The sequence below is a fragment of the Chelon labrosus genome, assembly GCF_963514085.1.
Source record: "Chelon labrosus genome assembly, chromosome: 7".
In the NCBI taxonomy this organism is placed as follows: domain Eukaryota; kingdom Metazoa; phylum Chordata; class Actinopteri; order Mugiliformes; family Mugilidae; genus Chelon; species Chelon labrosus.
In genome coordinates, this window is record NC_140343.1 from 13,698,251 (window position 1) to 13,716,560 (window position 18,310).

The 18,310-nt window shown below is 41.5% G+C and overlaps 2 protein-coding genes across 2 annotated transcripts; one reads left to right on the forward strand and one right to left on the reverse strand.

Moving 5' to 3' along the window:
* Positions 1 to 864: 864 nt before the first annotated feature.
* LOC311491195 (serine/threonine-protein kinase NIM1) lies at positions 865 to 17,565 on the reverse strand. Its single transcript, XM_084549053.1, has 4 exons — positions 17,156 to 17,565; positions 4,169 to 4,456; positions 3,623 to 3,891; positions 865 to 2,776 (listed from the first exon to the last, which is right to left on the reverse strand). Exons 1-4 carry the CDS (start codon positions 17,319 to 17,321, stop codon positions 2,024 to 2,026), a joined length of 1,476 nt encoding a protein of 491 aa, XP_084405179.1. The 5' UTR covers positions 17,322 to 17,565; the 3' UTR covers positions 865 to 2,023.
* Positions 8,283 to 9,968, forward strand: pole4 (polymerase (DNA-directed), epsilon 4, accessory subunit). Its single transcript, XM_084547623.1, has 4 exons — positions 8,283 to 8,654; positions 9,100 to 9,184; positions 9,356 to 9,397; positions 9,658 to 9,968. Exons 1-4 carry the CDS (start codon positions 8,409 to 8,411, stop codon positions 9,669 to 9,671), a joined length of 387 nt encoding a protein of 128 aa, XP_084403749.1. The 5' UTR covers positions 8,283 to 8,408; the 3' UTR covers positions 9,672 to 9,968.
* Positions 17,566 to 18,310: the final 745 nt, after the last annotated feature.

The window sequence follows — 18,310 nt, forward strand, 5'->3', positions numbered from 1 at the left end:
ATGCAGACACTGGTAGAATTGGCTCTACAACGTGCGATGCCAGTAACAGACCGAGTGACATTGGGTTCATTGAGACAGTTATACCCTTGAGGCGAATTCAGGGAAAGAGAAACTGAAGGACCACGCATGCAGAAAGAACCAGAGCTTTCCTAAAGTCTGACATCACAGCTGGAATCAACTCCAGTATCACCGTCCCAAAGGAACAGAAGAATCAACACTTGCACAAATGCTTCATATTTAATCATACGCAGGTTTACCGAAAGAGCTCGACACAATTCCAAAATAGTTTCCTGAGAAGTGGCTCAGGAGTCGACGTTAAGTAAACAGAGACTCATTCAGCATCCTGGGGGATATCTTTCCTGGTGGAAAATCTGGATTCTTCTCTGGAGTGATTGCGTTATCTCTAACAAAGTTTCTCGTGCTGTAAGGACAGACCAAAATGTCCAGAAGAGGAAACAGTTTAAAACGTTGTTTGACAGTTATTTTATTTGGATTAATGAATACGGCCTCACACATTGCTACCATTATTAATACAGAGAGGCATTAGTTTCAGACCAGTATCCATAAAGTATTTATAAAGAATGACTTTAAAACATTTGCATAATACTTAACAAAGATAACTGAACAAAATTACACTAAAATTAGAAAATTTGAATTTCTGCCACAATCAATAAATGTGCAACTTTCATGTAACAACCACACCAATCAGCCACAACATTAAAACCACAGACAGGAGAAGTAATAACATTGAGCATCTTGTGACAATACAATGTTCTGCTAAGAAACTTTGGGACCTGGCATTCATGTGGATGTTACTTAGACATGTACCACCCACCTAGACCAGACCAGGCACCCCCACCCCATAGCAATGACACTCCTTGATGGCAGCAGCCATCCCAAGCAAGATGCAGCCTGACACAGACACACACACACAAACAGTTTAGGAACAACTCATTCATTCATTTTCTGTAACAAGTCTATCACAGGGCTAACGCTGACAGACAGACCACCATTCACACTCACACCAATTTAGAATCAGCAATTAACCTAACAAGCATGTCTTCGGACGATGGGAGGAAACAGGAGTACCTGGAGGGAACCCATGCAGAAACAGGAAGAACATGAAAACTCCACACAGAAAGGCCCCAGTCAATGGATTCGAAGCCAGAACCTTCTTGCTGTGAGGCACCGGCGCTAATCACCACATCACTGTGCCGCCCAGGAAAAACTAAAAAAAACATGAAAAACAGCACAAGGTGTTGACCTGGCCTCCAAATTCACTAGATCCCAAACTGATCAAGTATTTGTGGGATGATCCACAGAGGCCCCTCCCCTCAACCCATAGGACCCAAAGGTCCCCACTAACAACATTTTGTTGATAGACACCACAGGACACCCTCAGAAGGCCCATGTCCATTCTCTGATGAGTCATGATTGTTTTGGAGGCACAAGGGAGACCTACACAATATTAGGCAGGTGGTCGTAATGTTATGCCTGATAGCTGTATATTCAGTGAAGGCATTGTAGGCAGATTTTGTGTTTAAAACACACACACACAAAAGATTTAAAATGGCAGTAGATTGGATTTGCATTTGATCTGTCCTGACTTTGTTTTATGCCTAAATTGTCTCTGGATATAATTTTCCTCATAGTTTAATATCTGTTGGACCAGACATGTTCACTGTGTCTCCCTCAATAAGATTACCTATAGCCTTGGATTAGTTCAGAAGATTAATGTTCCGACTAAGATGGATTGGAAGATCCTGACTATTCGGTGATTGATGGATGTTTTGCGTCACTGAGCTCGCTGTTGGTGATGTAATCAGAAAAGAAAGCCATAGCTAATTACTTTAGACACGCAGGCTTAGTCTGTGAGCTATAACTGACTTACAGTGTGAGAAGACAAACCTTCCGAGTCTGACCTCAAACTTCACCTCCGTACGCATGTCAGCAAGCAAATGGGCACATTTGTATGTGATAAAGTGCCTGTGTAGCTGTAGCAGTCCAGAGCAGCCATTTCTCATTACACTATAACACATACTGCAGAACGACTCTGTTTGTCCACAGTTACTCCAGCCCACTGGTTCGGACTCCTGCACTCATCAGGTTGAAGCACAGAATAACCTACAACCCCCGGTGACATCCTCTTCTGGACCTGATGGAGGAGGATCCGGTAGGTCCCTGTCAACGGGCTCCTGCAGTCTAAACAGGGGTTGTTTTGCAAATGAACTGTGACGATGCCTAGATCTGACAGCAAATTCTTCACCTCTTGCTCCTCAGCACACAGAGTCTGGTTGGCCTGAGCAAAGTGGGCCGGTGACAGGGACAACAACGCATACGGTGGAGGGTACTCAATCCCCCTCAGCCATGCACTGTCTGTAATCTGTGCCAGGGAGGAGCGATCAGCAGGCACAGGACGCAGCATGCCCTTAATGACCAGCTGGCACTCATTGGGCACATAAGTAGGGATTCTGTAAGCCCCCTGTAGGATGCAGCGCTTCAGCCTCCCCATGTTGTCCCCATGAAACGGTAAAGTTGCGGTCACCATGAAGTATAAGAGAATCCCCAAGGCCCAGATGTCTGAATAGTGTCCACTGTAGCCCTTTTCCTTAAAAAGTTCAGGGGCAGCATAAGGTGGGGAGCCACAGAAGTTGGTGAGGAGCTCATTAGGGCGGCTTTGTGTGCTGAAGCCAAAGTCGCCGACCTTGATACGGTAACTGGTCGTGTAGAAGATGTTCTCTGGCTTAATGTCTCTGTGGATAATGTTACGTTCATGCTGAAAAATAAAAACAAAGGTGGAAAATGTTCACAGGAATCTTGATTTTGACATTAGGTGAAAAATGTTCCCAACCCTAAAATGATACTGAAAGCTGAAGGAGTTTGGGGTTAGGGTTAGGCAGATATGATTGTGGTTTTTCATGTCACTGCTTATCATTCCTGCCATCTATCTTTACAGCAGTTTAAAAGCGAAATTACTGTGAAGAACAATAATGCCATTCTGTTTTGCTATTGATTAATTAACTTGCTGACAGTTTAATCAAAGCCACTCTGTCAGGAGAGGCAAACCAGGCAAAATCTGGTTTTCCCTCCCCAACCCCAACACAAAACAGAGCCACTGATAGCCATTCAAATAGGACCATTTTAATCTGACAACTATGAACCCCTTTCCACCTCCCATTAAAACACTGCTCTGCTGCTATCCCTAAAAATCCCCTTATTGGGACCTCTTCATGGTGGCCAGAAGGGGCCTCACTTAGGGGGGGCTGCTCAAATCAACAATTGTTTCTGAGTATGTTACATAGCTCTGGCCAATATTGTGAGTTTTTGTTTGATGTTTCGTATTTACACGTTGTCCTTATACTCAGAAGTGTATTGCCAAGAAATTCGTTGATTATTATTCTAGCAACAATGTAGTCTGAGTCCTGCTGGGGAACCTAAGTTTCATTTTTATCCCTCTTCTCGCACTCCCTATTTCTTGCCCCCTCTCTCTTGGCTGGAGTGACAATGAAGTCATGTGAGTTTCATACTTTATTTCTCAACCATAACTCAATAAAATCAAAGTCCCTGAATATGAGGAAGCGATGTGTAAAAGATGATGATTAACACTGACACCGGAGCTCACCATGTGTTTAACAGCGGAGACGACTTGTGCAAAGACCAGCTTGGTTTCCAGGTCGTTGAGCTTCCCCCTGGTGGTGATTCGAGAGAACAGGTCTCCACCACTGCCGTACTCCATCACCAAATACAGATTCCTGCTGGTCTCGATCACCTCGTAGAGGCGCACTATGTTGGGGTGGCACAGCTTCTCCATGCAGCTGATCTCTGAGAAGGTAAAAAGCTGGCTCTTCTTATCCAGACGCAGCTTGTCCATGATTTTGACAGCGACTCTCTCTGAGGCAGAAGAGGAAGGGGGAGGTTTGGCTGTCAGTGATGGGTTTAAAAGAGTGTCTGATGAGGTGAGAGGTTGAAATCGGGGCAGACACTTACTTAACAGATTTAAACATAGGAAGAATTAAATGGGTCAGACAGGGCAAGTAAGAAGTGGCCAGACTGGACAGAAGGGAATGTCAGTCAAATTATACATTAACCAGAAAATACAAATCAGTTCAGATGAGGCATTAAAAGGTAAGTGAATGAGCGACTGGGTTAAAATGACCATGTTTCTGACCTTTTGTCAAGGCATGAATTCCAAGCCTGACCGTTGAGAAGTTGCCCTGTCCGACCTCTCCTCGCAGCTCGTAAAAGCCAACCCTTCGCCCGAGCATCAGGTCGTTGACGATCCTCTCATTGTGCACCATGTCATAGACAACCCTCTCGAACGGAGACTGCCTCATTCTCTCTGCTTCGGTCAGCTGTGGGATGGCATGAGCCAGCGGCTTGGCTGGTTTTTCCACCTTTGGAGGCTCATCTTTGGATTTTTTGCTTGTTTTCTGGTTTGCCCATAACGTCGTTTTGACTGCTTGAAGACAAAGCAAAGAAAGAAGAGAAAGTTTGACAGCAGTGCAGAGACTTGAATAAACTTTTTTAGTCACAGACTTGAAGGGAGTTTTATGCATTTATGTTCTTCATCATCAGTACAGGGGTGTTTAACCCCTACAAAAATGTGCAGAGAAGTTAATGTGGCTGTTCCATGTCCATGTCCAGGACATCATTAATGAGATTACACTGTTCTTGTTACACTGCCTGGCCAAAAAAAGTCACCACCTGGATTTAACTTAGCAAATAGGTACGAGCCTCCTGTTGGATAATTACTGCATGGGCGATTATCTTTCAGCTGGCAACAAGCTATTTATCCCCTACTGATGCAATGAGTAGCTTCTCATTTCTTAAACAACCATGTCTAAAGACGCATCCCGTGGTCGTGGAAAAGATGTTTGGGTCAAACAATTGTCATGCATCAAGCAGAGAAAACATCTAAGGAGATTGAAGAAACTACTAAAATTGGGTTAACAACTGTCCAACGCATTATTAAAAACTGGAAGGATAGTAGAGAACCATCTCGTCGAGTAAGAAGAGAGGCAGATGAAGTGATGCACCCATCATGCCTAGTGTCTACTGTACAAGCCTGTGGGGGCAGTGCTATGATCTGGGGTTGCTGCAGTTGCTCAGGTCTAGGTTCAGCAACATTATGTGCCCAAAGAATGCGTCTTCCCAATGCCAGGATTGGGCTCAAATTGTGAAAGAGTGGTTCAGGGAGCATGAGACATCATGTTCACACATGGATTGGCCACCACAGAGTCCAAACCTTAACCCCATTGAGAATCTTTGGGACGTGCTGGAGAAGGCTTTGCTCAGTGGTCAGACTCTCCCATCATCAATACAAGATCTGAGTGAAAAATTAATGCAACACTGGATGGAAATAAATCTCGTGACATTGCAGAAGCTTATCAAAACAATGCCACAGCGAATGTGTGATTTAATCAAAGCTAAAGGGTGGTCCAACGAAATATTAGCGTGTGACCTTTTTTGTGGTGGCAACTTTTTTTGACTTTCTTTTTGTTATGCACTGGTGACCAGGCAGTGTATAAATATCTACCTCTTTGTTTCCTTTGTTTTAATCATGCAGCTAAGTCTATGCTCAGGACGCCAGCTTTCCTCTTTGCATTATATTTGACAAAACACGACACCTCTGCAAGGTCAGTGATTAGTTTGGCAAGTCCAGAGCGATGATATCTTTTTGGATCGCGTTGAATCACTCTCAGCATGCATGTTTTTGTTTTTAACAGCAGACAAAAGCAGGATATATCAACCTTTCCCGTTCTGGTCTGTTCTGGGAATCGAAGTCTCATTATTTGGACACAGTTCTTAAGACTCAGCACATCAAGTAGTCAGTATTCTCAAAATGTGTTTCTTTTGTTTTGCAGGAAAGTATTGGTTGTGTTTTCAGCATTACACACAGCACATTCACAGCAGGGTCAGATGACAGGCTGGTCACCTGTCAGGATTTCTAATGCAGCAGTATGACCTCTCAAAATGACTGCACATGTGATGAATTATTGGTCAAATGATCAAGTAAACAGCTTATATGAATCGTTTGTAATCTTACAGTGTGATAACGCTGTGTCTCCTCATGGTCATAGTGTGTTATATTTAGACTGCAGGCTCAGGCCTCAGAAGGTACAGGATTACTTGCTTCTATTCTATTAGTGGGTCACTTTTGAGTGTAGACGGCTATGTATAGGATGCGTAGACTGGTCATGAAGTAACAGGTCATCCACTTTGAGGTCATTGTTCTTTGAGGCCACGGTTATTTAACTGATCAAGAAAGGCAGGTGATTTCAATGAGCACTCGGGCCATAAATGCATTTGAAGGAAATATGCTAGAGATCACTTGCCTGCAGTAAATAACAAATGTAGTAATTTAGTTCTTGCTAAAAAAGATCCTCCAGGACAATAAAGGAGTAGCCTTCCCCAATCTCTGAAGCTCATTTCTTTGTGTAGACTACAAGTCATAAATGGGAATAGAAGTACATTCAGTATCCAATCAGCCATTTTCTAGGTTTAAATTATGTAAAAATACTTAATTGCAGCACTACTAACAAATCATGTCTAATCCTCTACAGGCTACAGTGCTGCTCCAAATATTAGTCATTCATTAATAAAAGCAAATACAGGTTTCTCATTTCGTATTCACCACCAAATCTACAATAGTAATTGTTAATATGCAATTAACAGAAGTTTAATCAGTCTAATAGATAATGGTTTAAGGACAAATATGCTGCAAGATAAATAACAACAGAACTACAGCGTTAAATATTATAAAAGTTTACAAAGAAGATCATTTTACCTTGTGGGTCCTTCATATCTGCCTCCCAGGCTGTGACACCTGACTGAGTGTTCATGTGAATGGAGCTCCAGAGGACTAATGCACACCTCACAATCCTATTAACACAGGGTATTAATGGAGCGCTCATCGTGTTCTCTAACACAACCTGACTCAGTGGAATCGCTGCTAACATACATTCAAAGGCAGGTGTTGCATATTATAATATATTATGTTTAGTAATTTTCTTGAATGAAATAAATTCATGACACTAGCAAATCCCAAAGTCAAAATAACATATAATAGCATAATATCTGCAACATTCATTCATTCATTCATCTTCTGTACCCGCTTATTCCTGTTAAGAGTAGCGGTGGTCTGCTGGAGCCTATCCCAGCTGTCATCGGGCGAGAGGCGGGGTACACCCTGGACAGGTCACCAGTCTATCGCAGGGCTAACACAGAGAGACAGACAGCCATTCACACTCACACGCACACCTACGGCCAATTTAGAATCACCAATTAACCTAGTGAGCATGTCTTTGGATGGTGGGAGGAAGCCGGAGTACCTGGAGAGAACCCACGCAGACACAGGGAGAACATGCAAACTCCACACAGAAAGGCCAAGTCGGCCCATGGATTCGAATCCGGGACCTTCTCGCTGTGAGGGATCAGTGCTAACCACCTCAATATCAGCAACATATAGAAAGAAATGATTAAAATATTATCGTTTGAAAGGTCAACAAAGAACACCTTACCTTTTACGAATAATTAGATTAGTTTCTACTTATTCATATTTTTGCAATTTAACACATGAACCACAAAATACCTAAATATCATTTAAACTGATTGAAAGGTTGGTTGACTATCACCTGGCTTTGACACAGCTCTGCTCATTTCTTTCTGGTTAGAGGCCCACAGCTTTCATGTGCTGCTATATTCTCAGATCTCTTGTAAATGCTGTTTGCAAAATAAAAACCTCTGCGTGATACACTGTGATGTCAATAAGTTAGTGAACATAGTTGATAATTTAGCTACAGGCATGAAGGTTGATGGAGGCCAGACACATTATTTTAAGTGAATGTAGTGTTGCTTAATGTCTCTTGGATGTGCAAATAAGCACCTAAACTGTTCTGCAGCAACAATTTTATATGCAGCACTGCCCTCCAGTGGACAAACTGCGAGTAAAGTTCAATTTGATTGGTCGTGTGAATATTTAATTTTCTATAAATTATTAACCGGTGGTTTAATTACTGTCAAATCACTTTAAAAATGTTTTAAAAATAACCACAATTTATGGCAACCTCACCAGCCTCTTGACATTTCCACACCATGCTACACGCTTGGAGGCAGCGTGGTGTGCCACAATGTAGATTTGTAGGCGGGAACGTGATCTGATTGGCTTTTAATCCTAGCCAATAGCCACTCGCTACTTCACAATCTGTCCAATCAGAGACGAGAACGAGTTGGCGGGGCCCGAGCTCACCAGCCAATCAAAACAGACTAGTCACCAAGAGACCGGAAGCACATGATGGCGCGCTGCTTCTGCTGCTTATGTTGTTATTATCTGTGACATGAAGCTAGAAAACTGTAGTGACTTTCGTGTGTTTTTTGAAAATATAGCGTTTGTGTAAAAATTTAGAGAAATGGCAGCAACAGTGGCAGCGCCCGTCACCCCGACGGAGCACGACCTTGACCGGTGTGGGAGTGAGGAGGAGAACCGCGGGGTCGAAGCGGAGGAGAGCAGCCAGCAGCAGACAGGCCCCGCCACCTCGGTGAGCCACAGCCGGCTGTCCAAGCTCCCGCTGGCCCGCATCAAGGCTCTGATGAAGACCGACCCAGACGTGTCCCTCGCCAGCCAGGAGTCTGTCTTCATCATCGCTAAAGCCACGGTAAAAAAAAAAATAAATAAATAGTAATATGTAAACATAAACAATAACCAGGCTAAGCTTACACAGTGTGATGATTTTATGATATCAGTGCAGCAAATCAATAGTTTATGTTACAACTTGATGCTGCATGTTCCCCTTTACTGATATATGATCAATATCTTCTGTTGTAATGTAGAATAAACTCCACTTATACAAAGTACTGTATGTTAATTATGAGAACGTCCTTTAATGTAAATAAATAACCTATTCAATTAGTTTCCTCTGTGTGATGAAAACAGCAGGTTGTTATCTAACTAAATTGTTGAAGCTGAGGTCAATAAATGAGAAACCAGATGAGGTGCTTTACTAAAACTGCATTTGGGTTCAGATCTATTTCGGCAGGAAAATACGTTTAATATTCTCATGTTTCTGTCTGCATGTTTCTGAATTTATGTCATTCTTCTAGGAGTTGTTTGTCGAGATGATTGCCAAAGATGCTCTGGTGTACGCACAGCAGGGGAAGAGGAAAACTCTGCAAAGAAAAGACTTGGGTGAGTGCTGTAAAGATATTTTGATGCCACCGGGTTCAGGTTTTTTTTGGTCAATCTTAAGAACACTGATCACGTCATAATTATCCAACTTTGTGCAGAAATATAGATTTTATTTTGATTATTGTAAAGTAAGTGAAAAATATTCAATCCTCCTTCCTTTTGCTTCCACAGACAACGCAATAGAGGCCATAGATGAGTTTGCATTTCTTGAAGGTAAGTCTTGCAAAGATGACAACAAAGAAAATATAGGCGTGCAAGTTATTACATGCAAATCTGATTTAGTGCTCCAGTGTTGTGCATTATGTTTTAATGTGACCAGTATCCAGTTCCAGGCAGAATAAATTCATTACATGCACAAAATCAGAATAGATAACCTTTAGCATTCTCATGCAAATGTGTACACATTTTAATCAACTTAATTTACTGCATACTGCACCAGAACATGCTGTACTAATTATTTATTTTCTCTTCAGGCACGCTAGATTAAAGACCAATGCTGGAGAGCAATCAGAACGTTGAATATCTGCAACCATCCAAGAAGCTTTCCATTCGAGGGTTCTGGGAAGCTTTCTGGTACTTTTCTAAGTCAAAACTCTCATGTTGGATGTTTATAAATGCTTTTATACAATGAATGTTTCATACTTAACTTTGAAGACATTTGTGCTGATGTGTTCATTTTTTTGTAAATATTTGTGAAATACTGTTGTGCAATGAAATAAATGTACGTTTTAAACAACCAGTTTCAGTCAGAATGAAAATCTCTGCAGCAGTTCCTCTTGGCATAGTCAACCTTAAAATACAGGTTCACGAGGGCGTCATATTTTGTACCCTTTAAAAATATGAATTATATCGAAAGCAAAGAAAACGGTGCGTTATCAAATCAAATCAAGATCTGTGCAGACTTAGCTAAATAGGTAAAAGACTCTGTTAAAATACAATACTAAAAGACTTAAAATAGTTAAAGTGCATGGTGCCCTTCCCAGGTCAGATCAGCAGGTCATCAGATAGATTTTCTCATATACTGGAAGCAGCTTATCTGTTTTCCTTTTGTGAACTACATAATCTGAAGTTTGAAACGGAAACCAAACAGCTTTGTCAGATTTTCCAAAGAATGTGGAGTATACCAACTTTTGGTAAGACAGATGTGACCACAGGACTCCACAGAGAGCTTCACAGATAGACATGAACCACAATGTAGCGTTATTTGGTTGACACAACTATGACAAGCTGAATTTAATGTAGAAAAATTGTAGGAAGAAATTGTGCTTCTTCTTAAGCACTTGCTATACATGGGCAACATGCAGGGAAAATGGTGAGTGACACATGCTGCAAGCAGTGCTTGTAGCTGTGAAACGATACTGTAAATGACAGCTTCATGCTGTCTTCCTGTACGGCTAAGGTACTCTGCACCAAACTTCTGTCCAAGGTGCTGAACATGTGACTTGCAGAGACGTGGGAGCTGTCCAGGGTTCTGCCCTTTTACGGCTTTAAGTACCAGTCCTGTTACTAAAAAAATATAAAATCTGACTAATTTAATGGTATAGGTTAAAATAATGCTATTTTAGACTTATTGGCATGTGACTTACACTATTTCAGGTCAATAATCGTGGATTTTTGTTCACAGTGGTTGACATCAGACTGGCAGTGTTGGCAACTTGTACTATTTGAGTGTTCACTGGACCTCAGCAGGGCATTGGCTTATGAGAAGTGAATGGAAAACAAGCATTTACTGCTATATGTGTCCGTCTTATACATCTGTATTGTATTTTGTACATTTTCAGAAAGTTTTAAACAGTTTTAATGACATGCAGTGCTGAAAAGTGTAGCCCTGGAAAAACTACAACCCTGAAGGAAGACACACCCAACATTTGTATGAAACAACACCAATAGTTGAATGTTAAAGCAAAGCAATTTTAAATATTGCGTTATGGTATTTCTGAAATATATTTTTTTATTATATACTGTATATAAAGATAAATGACTGCAAAAATCCTATTTCTTGTTGCTATCCTATTTGAAGGTGACAAATAGACAAAGATGACTTATATTTAACATTATTGTGAACAGAAAACCTGATTTTCTCAGTTTTGCAATAAAATTTATATATGTTATTAGCTCTTATTTCAGCAGTTTCGCTGTTGCAGCAATACTTTTTGGAAATGCACACAGTGCGATGTAAGCCAGCGGTGAAATGTTGAAGGTCAGATTTCTTGCTCAACATGGTGACACTGAGAAAATCACACAGAGCTTTGAGTTTGCATTAGGAATGTATCTGAATCTCTCTAGGCCTGAGATGTGTGTTGTTCTTCCTGGCAGCATTTGTTGAACACTTTCAAAGTGTCCAGTTTCACACTCTAGGCTCATTCAAGACCCCTTGAGTTTTTGCAGCAGGGATTTTCAAAATAAATGCCTGAGTGTGTTTAAGCTGATTTTCTGGGTTTAGTGTTTCGAGGTAATGAATCAGAGCTGTGAGAATCACAGATGTTTGGTTCCAGAGGAGCACTAGTCAACTCCCTGCAGAGGAATGCCTGACTGGCACAGGGGAACACACAGTACTCTTTTCAAATAAAATATAATCACATGTCGAAGGACTGGACATCATTTTTATTTCTACAGTCAATAAAGACATTCCATTAAGGAAATCTCATGTGAAAGGAATATGCAGTTCTTTTCCCTGTCCAGAGCAGAACATGAACCGTAAATCTGGGACTGATTGGCCTGGTGGTTCTCCTTTACACTGATGGGAACAAGGAACGATGGCATGCTGAGGGAATAAGCTTTGATCCCGAGGCTTTGCTTGTGAAAACTAGAAGTAAAGCTTGATTTTACCGTTTTGCGGTTTCAAACAAACTAGTAAAATAAATTAGAATGACATTTAAACTCTGTAAATATCAAATAAAATGCAACCTGTTTTCAGTTTGATCTTAAAGGAATAGTTTAACATTTGGGAAATCAACAGTACACTCATATTTCCTTTCTCAATATGAAGCTACAAGCCAGAGGATGATCAGTTTAGCATTGCATGCATGGAAAAATGTGAGAACAACTAATGTGAACAAGACAAATGGCCCACACACACTACACAGTCATCGAAGATTAGATGTTGTCACAGTGTCTGAGTCTGGAACAAAAAGTTGCACTTGAACACACTGCAAAGATTACAGCCAACGGACAGCTGGAATGTATGTTCTGAGCCTGCATGAGAGGAACTCTTCATACAGGTGACAGTAGTCTGTATTTGTCATCCAAAAACCGAAAATGGAAGACCTATATTAGCTTGGAGGGTTGGAAGCCATGGAGAGCTAGAAATCGTTACACAGAGCTGGTCTCACCTGACTATGCTGATCTGTTGGTCTCCAGTTTATTCTTTCGAGATAATCACAGCATTGTGAAAACCTTTGTGAATTGGAATGGTCAGATGGGATGATGATGATGATGGCAACTGAGAAACGCGTTCTGTGTGTCCTTTAAAATTTAAAAATGATTTCTTTACTTTCATTACTTCTGTCAGTCATCTCTCACACTGGCTCCTGACCATTGGCTTGGTGTGTCATAGCCTTAAGAGTCTTGACATGTGAGTAGTTCTGAGGCTGTACTGAGGAACAGCAATACTAACTGCTGCCACCAGCAGTCTAACATACATAGAATGACAACAAATGACGCCTGGCCAAGTGACAGAGACTGCAGTTCCTCAAATGGCCACTTGAGGCTCATTCCAAAAGTCATTCCCAATAGACCTCCATGTCAAAAAGCCCAACGTTACAGGAGTAATGTACATGCTCACTGTTTATTTTGTATCAACACACGTATGCATAATTTTGGTCATGGTTTCTCTGAGTGACAAGTGGGGGTCGATTCTACCACTAGCTGTTTTGCCAGGTGTCACCTGCCCGCCTCAGCTCAACTCATGTCCCATCTGTTGCTCTTCTCCCTCTTAAGCAGGAAGACATAACACAGGCATGCCCACTTTTCACTGCTTTTTCTTTTTGATTTCCCACAGGTTTGTGGGTCTTCACACCTTGATAGACCCAGATGAGAGGAGATATTTTAATCACCGCAAAGATATGCACATAATGTAGCTGGCTCACAAGCAGACCTGTAGTCATGTGGAAGGTATGTTTTTGCAGCTGAGATTCCAACCTGATTTCTTGGGTCAAATTCTTGAACAGTCAACCCCACCCCCATCACACACGCCCACACACACAAACACACACACACATGTTTGTATAGCCATCTTTGTGAAGACATTCATTGACATAATGCATTCTCTAGCCCCTTACCCTAACCCAAGCCATCTCAACTGAGTGTCAAACTGTAATCCCTACTCTATCGCTGACCATAACCTAATCGTAACCTTTACCCTAAAACCAAGTCTTAACCCTCAAACAGCCTTGTAAAGAAGCGAGGACCAGCCCAGATGTCACTTTGCACAAATGTCCTCACTCTGATAGTGTACTCCAGTTGTCCTCAGAAGGAAAGCCGTACAAGAGCACAAACACACACACATATACACATTTTTACCCCGACCTCACCCCTGAGTCCACAGACTGCATATTTTCATGTACAGGTTTCCATAAGGGACATATTGTTGCCTTGTTGTCTGAATATTTCCTTTTTTTACAGGGTTTTAGGAGCCAACGATAGTTTTTTAATGTTAAGATCTGTTGAAGCACAGGAACTTAGGTGTGGCCATATTGATTTAACCCTTCAAAATGTGTCCATTACATGTCCTACATTAGTGTCTAAAGCGGTATTTTTCTTCTTTAGTTGTGACTCATGCTCCTGTACTGCCTTGCCAAGGTACTGAACAATTGTCTACTTTGATTTTTTCCGGACTACAGTATATACAGAGTCTTCACGCTAATGAAGCGTGGTGTTTTTTTTTTTTTTTTACATTTGTGAGTTTAATTTATGTAATGACGAAGAGAAGATAATACTTTCCCCCTATTTGCAAGACTACAAGTGGATTTGGACCAGCAGTTTTACTTTGAGTCATTTAAAAACAAAACATCAAAACTGCTAGTAACAATGCATGTTGAATTCCTGTGTCAGCTTAGTTTGCCAATGTATCGTGGTTCCCCCTGCAGATAAATAGTTGAACATATAAATAAATAAATAACATGTCAGCAGGAGAGTTTTCAGATGAAAATCAACTATAAATGTCAGACTTTGGTGTCAATCCAACAGGAATAACTTGAGGGAGGATATAAGTTTTTGTACAATCTGCCAACAACCTCAGTAGATCAGAAGAAAATGCAGCCACAAGACACGTTATAATTTTATTGACATTAAAAGACCAGTCATACACAGATGTTTGCTAATTAGTGGTCAGCCTGAGAAAATGTAGAAGACTCACCAATGAGGAGATCGACTAGGGTTTGTCCAACGTGAAATGGCGGTGGAAACATTTTTGTAACTGTCATACCTAATAAGGCCTTTGATAATTTATACGCTGTTGTTGTCGGCCGCACAATTTGACTTTGTCATGTGTGTTTGTCATTTTTCTCTACCACAAAGTTTGTTCAAAGGAATAGCTTTTTCAAACAGATGCAGGCCTGCATCAGTTTATCTGGTTTCTGTCTGTGTAATCAGGTCCTGGTGCTATTTTCTGTTGAAGTCTCTGCTTGACTCACGGCTTATTCTTGTGGTTTGGTTACTGAAACAAAGAACCTATTTTATTATGATTTAAGGGCAGATAAGACATATTAAAGACATCTGAACATCTGAATCACGTTATTGGCCAAATATATTGAGTTTACTTGGTGACGCTGGTCCAATAATAGTGTCAATAACACTACAAATTGTCTCAAGACACTTTACAAAATCCGGTCTGAAACCCAGCCTAGAATCCCCAAAGCAACCCTGAAGGTGACAGTGGTAAGGAAAAACTCCCTTTTAGGAGGAAGAAACCTTGAGCAGAACAGACCCATGTCCTAAGGCTGGCCGGTCTTTTCTTTGAAGAATCTGCAACAGGCATTTTTGAATATTTATACAAGAAAGAACAATCCACAGCGGTGTATCATCAGCATAGAGGGGTAAGGTTAAGTTCACAACAACCTGAATCAACGGGGGGAAAAAAGCAAGATTCCAAGAATCACACCTTGTGGTAGACCACTTCCAAAATTAGTAGAAAACTGACATTTCTCATAACAAGTAAACAAACTTCAGTCTTTCTACTGCAGCAATTATCCAGAGATAAGACAGAAAATGGAATCAAAAAAAAAAAAACACACAAACACGTAGAACACAAGATATGAAACCGAGAGAAAATCAAAAAAAACCCCAAAAAACAAATCATGTCATAAGCTATGCACTGGAGTCAGTAATAAGATTCATGGTTAAGCCAGGCAGTCCATCATGGTTTCTACAGTAGATGTGTTTGTCACGTTGTCTGGAATCCACAGAGAACGCAACCACTGCAAGAAGTCAGACACGCTTACTGTTCCCAAGAGTTTTGTCCTACTACACAATACAACTGCAAACCACATTACATTTTCTTAATGTAATAGGAAATATCCAGTATGTGTGCCATTTGAATGCCAAATAACTGGTCATGGGAATTAGTTAATATGGGAATGGATGTGATACTTCTCAATATCAACCCTTTGATCTGTTTTAGTCCTGAAGGGAAAAATGCACTAAAGAAAAAAAAAGAAAGAAAAGAAACGGGATGAAGGAGGAATTTAAAGCCTCAAATGAGACAAATGAGGCTTGGCATCCTAAGCGAGGAGACAAGAAGGGAGAAATGAGAGAGAGGTGAGATGAATGTTAAAGAAAAAGAGAATGAGGGAGGGAGTTTGGTTGAGCGTGAGAATGACTGTAAATGGATAAACACAGGATGGGAGGGAAAGATGAAAGAAGACAGAAAAAAGAGGTGGTGAAAGTGAGTGAGAGATGGGCAGGGAGGCATAAAGAGAGGGAGGGAGTAATATAAGAGAGGCAGCCATAGAGGGAGAGGTGACAGAGTAGATTATCCTTCTCTCCTCCTCTCTGCCAGCCTCACCATGTTCATGCTGCAGATGTTGACTGTTATCTCCCTGACTGTTATCTTCCTGGCATCTGTAGAAGGTAGGGCACAACCATACTTTCTGTGTGTGTGCGTTTGTGTTGCATGGCTTGCATGCACCCTGCAGGTGGACAGTGTAGCAAAGAGAGCGATGGCGAAGACAGAAAGGGAAACAAGAGGGATAGCAGCAGCAGCAGCAGCAGTGGGGAGGCATGGATGTAAACAGAGGGACAGAACGCAGGACAAGCATCTGAAATCACGCCACACTGACAGAAAGAAAGCAACTGTGTCAGATGGCGTGGTCTCGTCTGTTTTCTCAAATGCTGGAATGGGAACGCTGGTAGTGCACTGACGTGTCTGAGGGTGGATTTGAAATCATCTGTGGCATAACAAAGCAGCGCTGTCCTATTTTACAGCTCTTGTTGCTCCTGCTGCTTCACATCACACTTTCATTTGTTGACAGATTTGCTTTGTATGAAGGGACATCACGGCAAAGCCTCCACACAAACACGCACTCCTCCTCGCTTTCTCTCACTTTCTCCCCTTTCCTCCACACTATGGGATTCCTCTGACATTCTACTGTACATACTGTATGTACGTCCCTACGCGAGATGTGTATATATAACTAGAGGGCACGTGCACATTCTGCAGAAAAGATATATTTAGTCTGCAAAAGCTCTGACACTGCTTTAGTCTTGGCTGAAATCAAAATTTGTAATGTTTTGAAACGATTGTGCTGCGTAGTACATATGAATGCAAAATCTGGTGTTATGGTTGTTTTCGGATGCACTACTAATGCATGACGTTGGAAACTTTTGTGGCTGGCATGGTGATCCTTTAGTGTTCTGTTATCACTTTAGAAAAAAGATGTTTACCCCTCATAGGACCTCATAAAGTAAAGCCAAAATATAATCAAAGGTGCCAGCGTAAAATTAACTGAACATGACGCCACCTGTCCGACTCACTCTTTTCCTCCCTGTTTGTCTCTTTTTGTCTCCCAGCTAAAGGCGTGCAGATGCAGAGGGATGTCCAGTGTTGCATGTTGTACTCCCACGGCAAGGTGCGTACCAAAGATGTGTTGCGGTTTGAGGTGCAGACGGAGGGGCCCGACTGCAGTATACAAGCCATCATGCAAGTATTTCAGCTATCCACTCCTGGAGCTAAAGAGCACAGAGCAATCTGCAGGCATGGAAAATATGCCTCTCGTTAGAGGAGGGCAGAGCCGGGGCTGAGAGGCATTGTCATCTTTCCAGGTCATGTTGTTATGGCAGGGCTCGGAGCTGTAATTGCCAGGGAAGTAAGAAAGGAAATATGTGGGAATAACAAGCCATCTGAAAATACCTTCCGAGCCAGCTGAGCCTGGCCGCAGCCAGACAGTCAGAACAGCAGGGTTTAGTTAAGTAAACTGCATTGTGATACCTATTGTTTCCAGCAGCTCAGAGACATCTGATGTAGCTGGGGAATGAAAAGCTGGCTTTTCATGTGGTCCAGTTAACGAAAACATGGAATTCTTATTCAATAAATAATAAATACAAAAGTTTCTGTTGGTCTTCTCAATTTTAATACTGAGGGATTTATTTCAACTTTACTTAACAGGTCTTAAATCATCTGAAGCATTGCTGCATTTGTTTATTGCCCTGCTACCTTTTTTTTTTCTTGTTCATCTTTATACAGCAGATTAATTTGTGGAAGTTCTTTAATTTGCCCTCATCAACCTTCATGTGTTGTGTAAAAAGAACAACTTTGCTTTTTCCCAGTCTTTACACGAAGAAGGCAGTGAAATGTGCAGACCCCAGGGATCGGAAGGTGAAGAGGTTGCTCAGAAAGCTCTTCCAGAGACAGAGAGCAAGCAAGCCCCGCCAAGCCTTCTTCATTCCTCGTGACAACCTTCCCGTCATGTCAGAGGTCAGACACATTTTAGAATTGCTTCCCTTTATATTATGTGATGAATAAAGTGTCATAAAGTCACAGTAATGTGTCAACTTGTAGAATTATTGCTTCCTCCTCTTGTCGCCATCAGGATAAGAATGACAACTGGGCAACTCTCAGTCTGGAGTGAGTGAACTACATCCAATATGGACGAAAACTCGTAGTCATAAGTAAGGCCTTGTTGACTCATG

What these genes read in the sequence shown, in the direction of transcription:
- pole4 (XM_084547623.1), top strand. Translation starts at nt 8,409, where the DNA reads ATGGCAGCAACAGTGGCAGCGCCCGTCACCCCGACGGAGCACGACCTT. An exon ending in TCATCATCGCTAAAGCCACG is followed by an intron (nt 8,655 to 9,099) that starts GTAAAAAAAAAA and finishes TCATTCTTCTAG; the next exon opens with GAGTTGTTTGTCGAGATGAT. An exon ending in TCTGCAAAGAAAAGACTTGG is followed by an intron (nt 9,185 to 9,355) that starts GTGAGTGCTGTA and finishes TTGCTTCCACAG; the next exon opens with ACAACGCAATAGAGGCCATA.
- LOC311491195 (XM_084549053.1), bottom strand. Translation starts at nt 17,321, where the DNA reads ATGATGGCTTGTATACTGCAGTCGGGCCCCTCCGTCTGCACCTCAAAC. An exon ending in AATTCATGCCTTGACAAAAG is followed by an intron (nt 3,892 to 4,168) that starts GTCAGAAACATG and finishes CTTCTGCCTCAG; the next exon opens with AGAGAGTCGCTGTCAAAATC. An exon ending in TCTCCGCTGTTAAACACATG is followed by an intron (nt 2,777 to 3,622) that starts GTGAGCTCCGGT and finishes TTTATTTTTCAG; the next exon opens with CATGAACGTAACATTATCCA.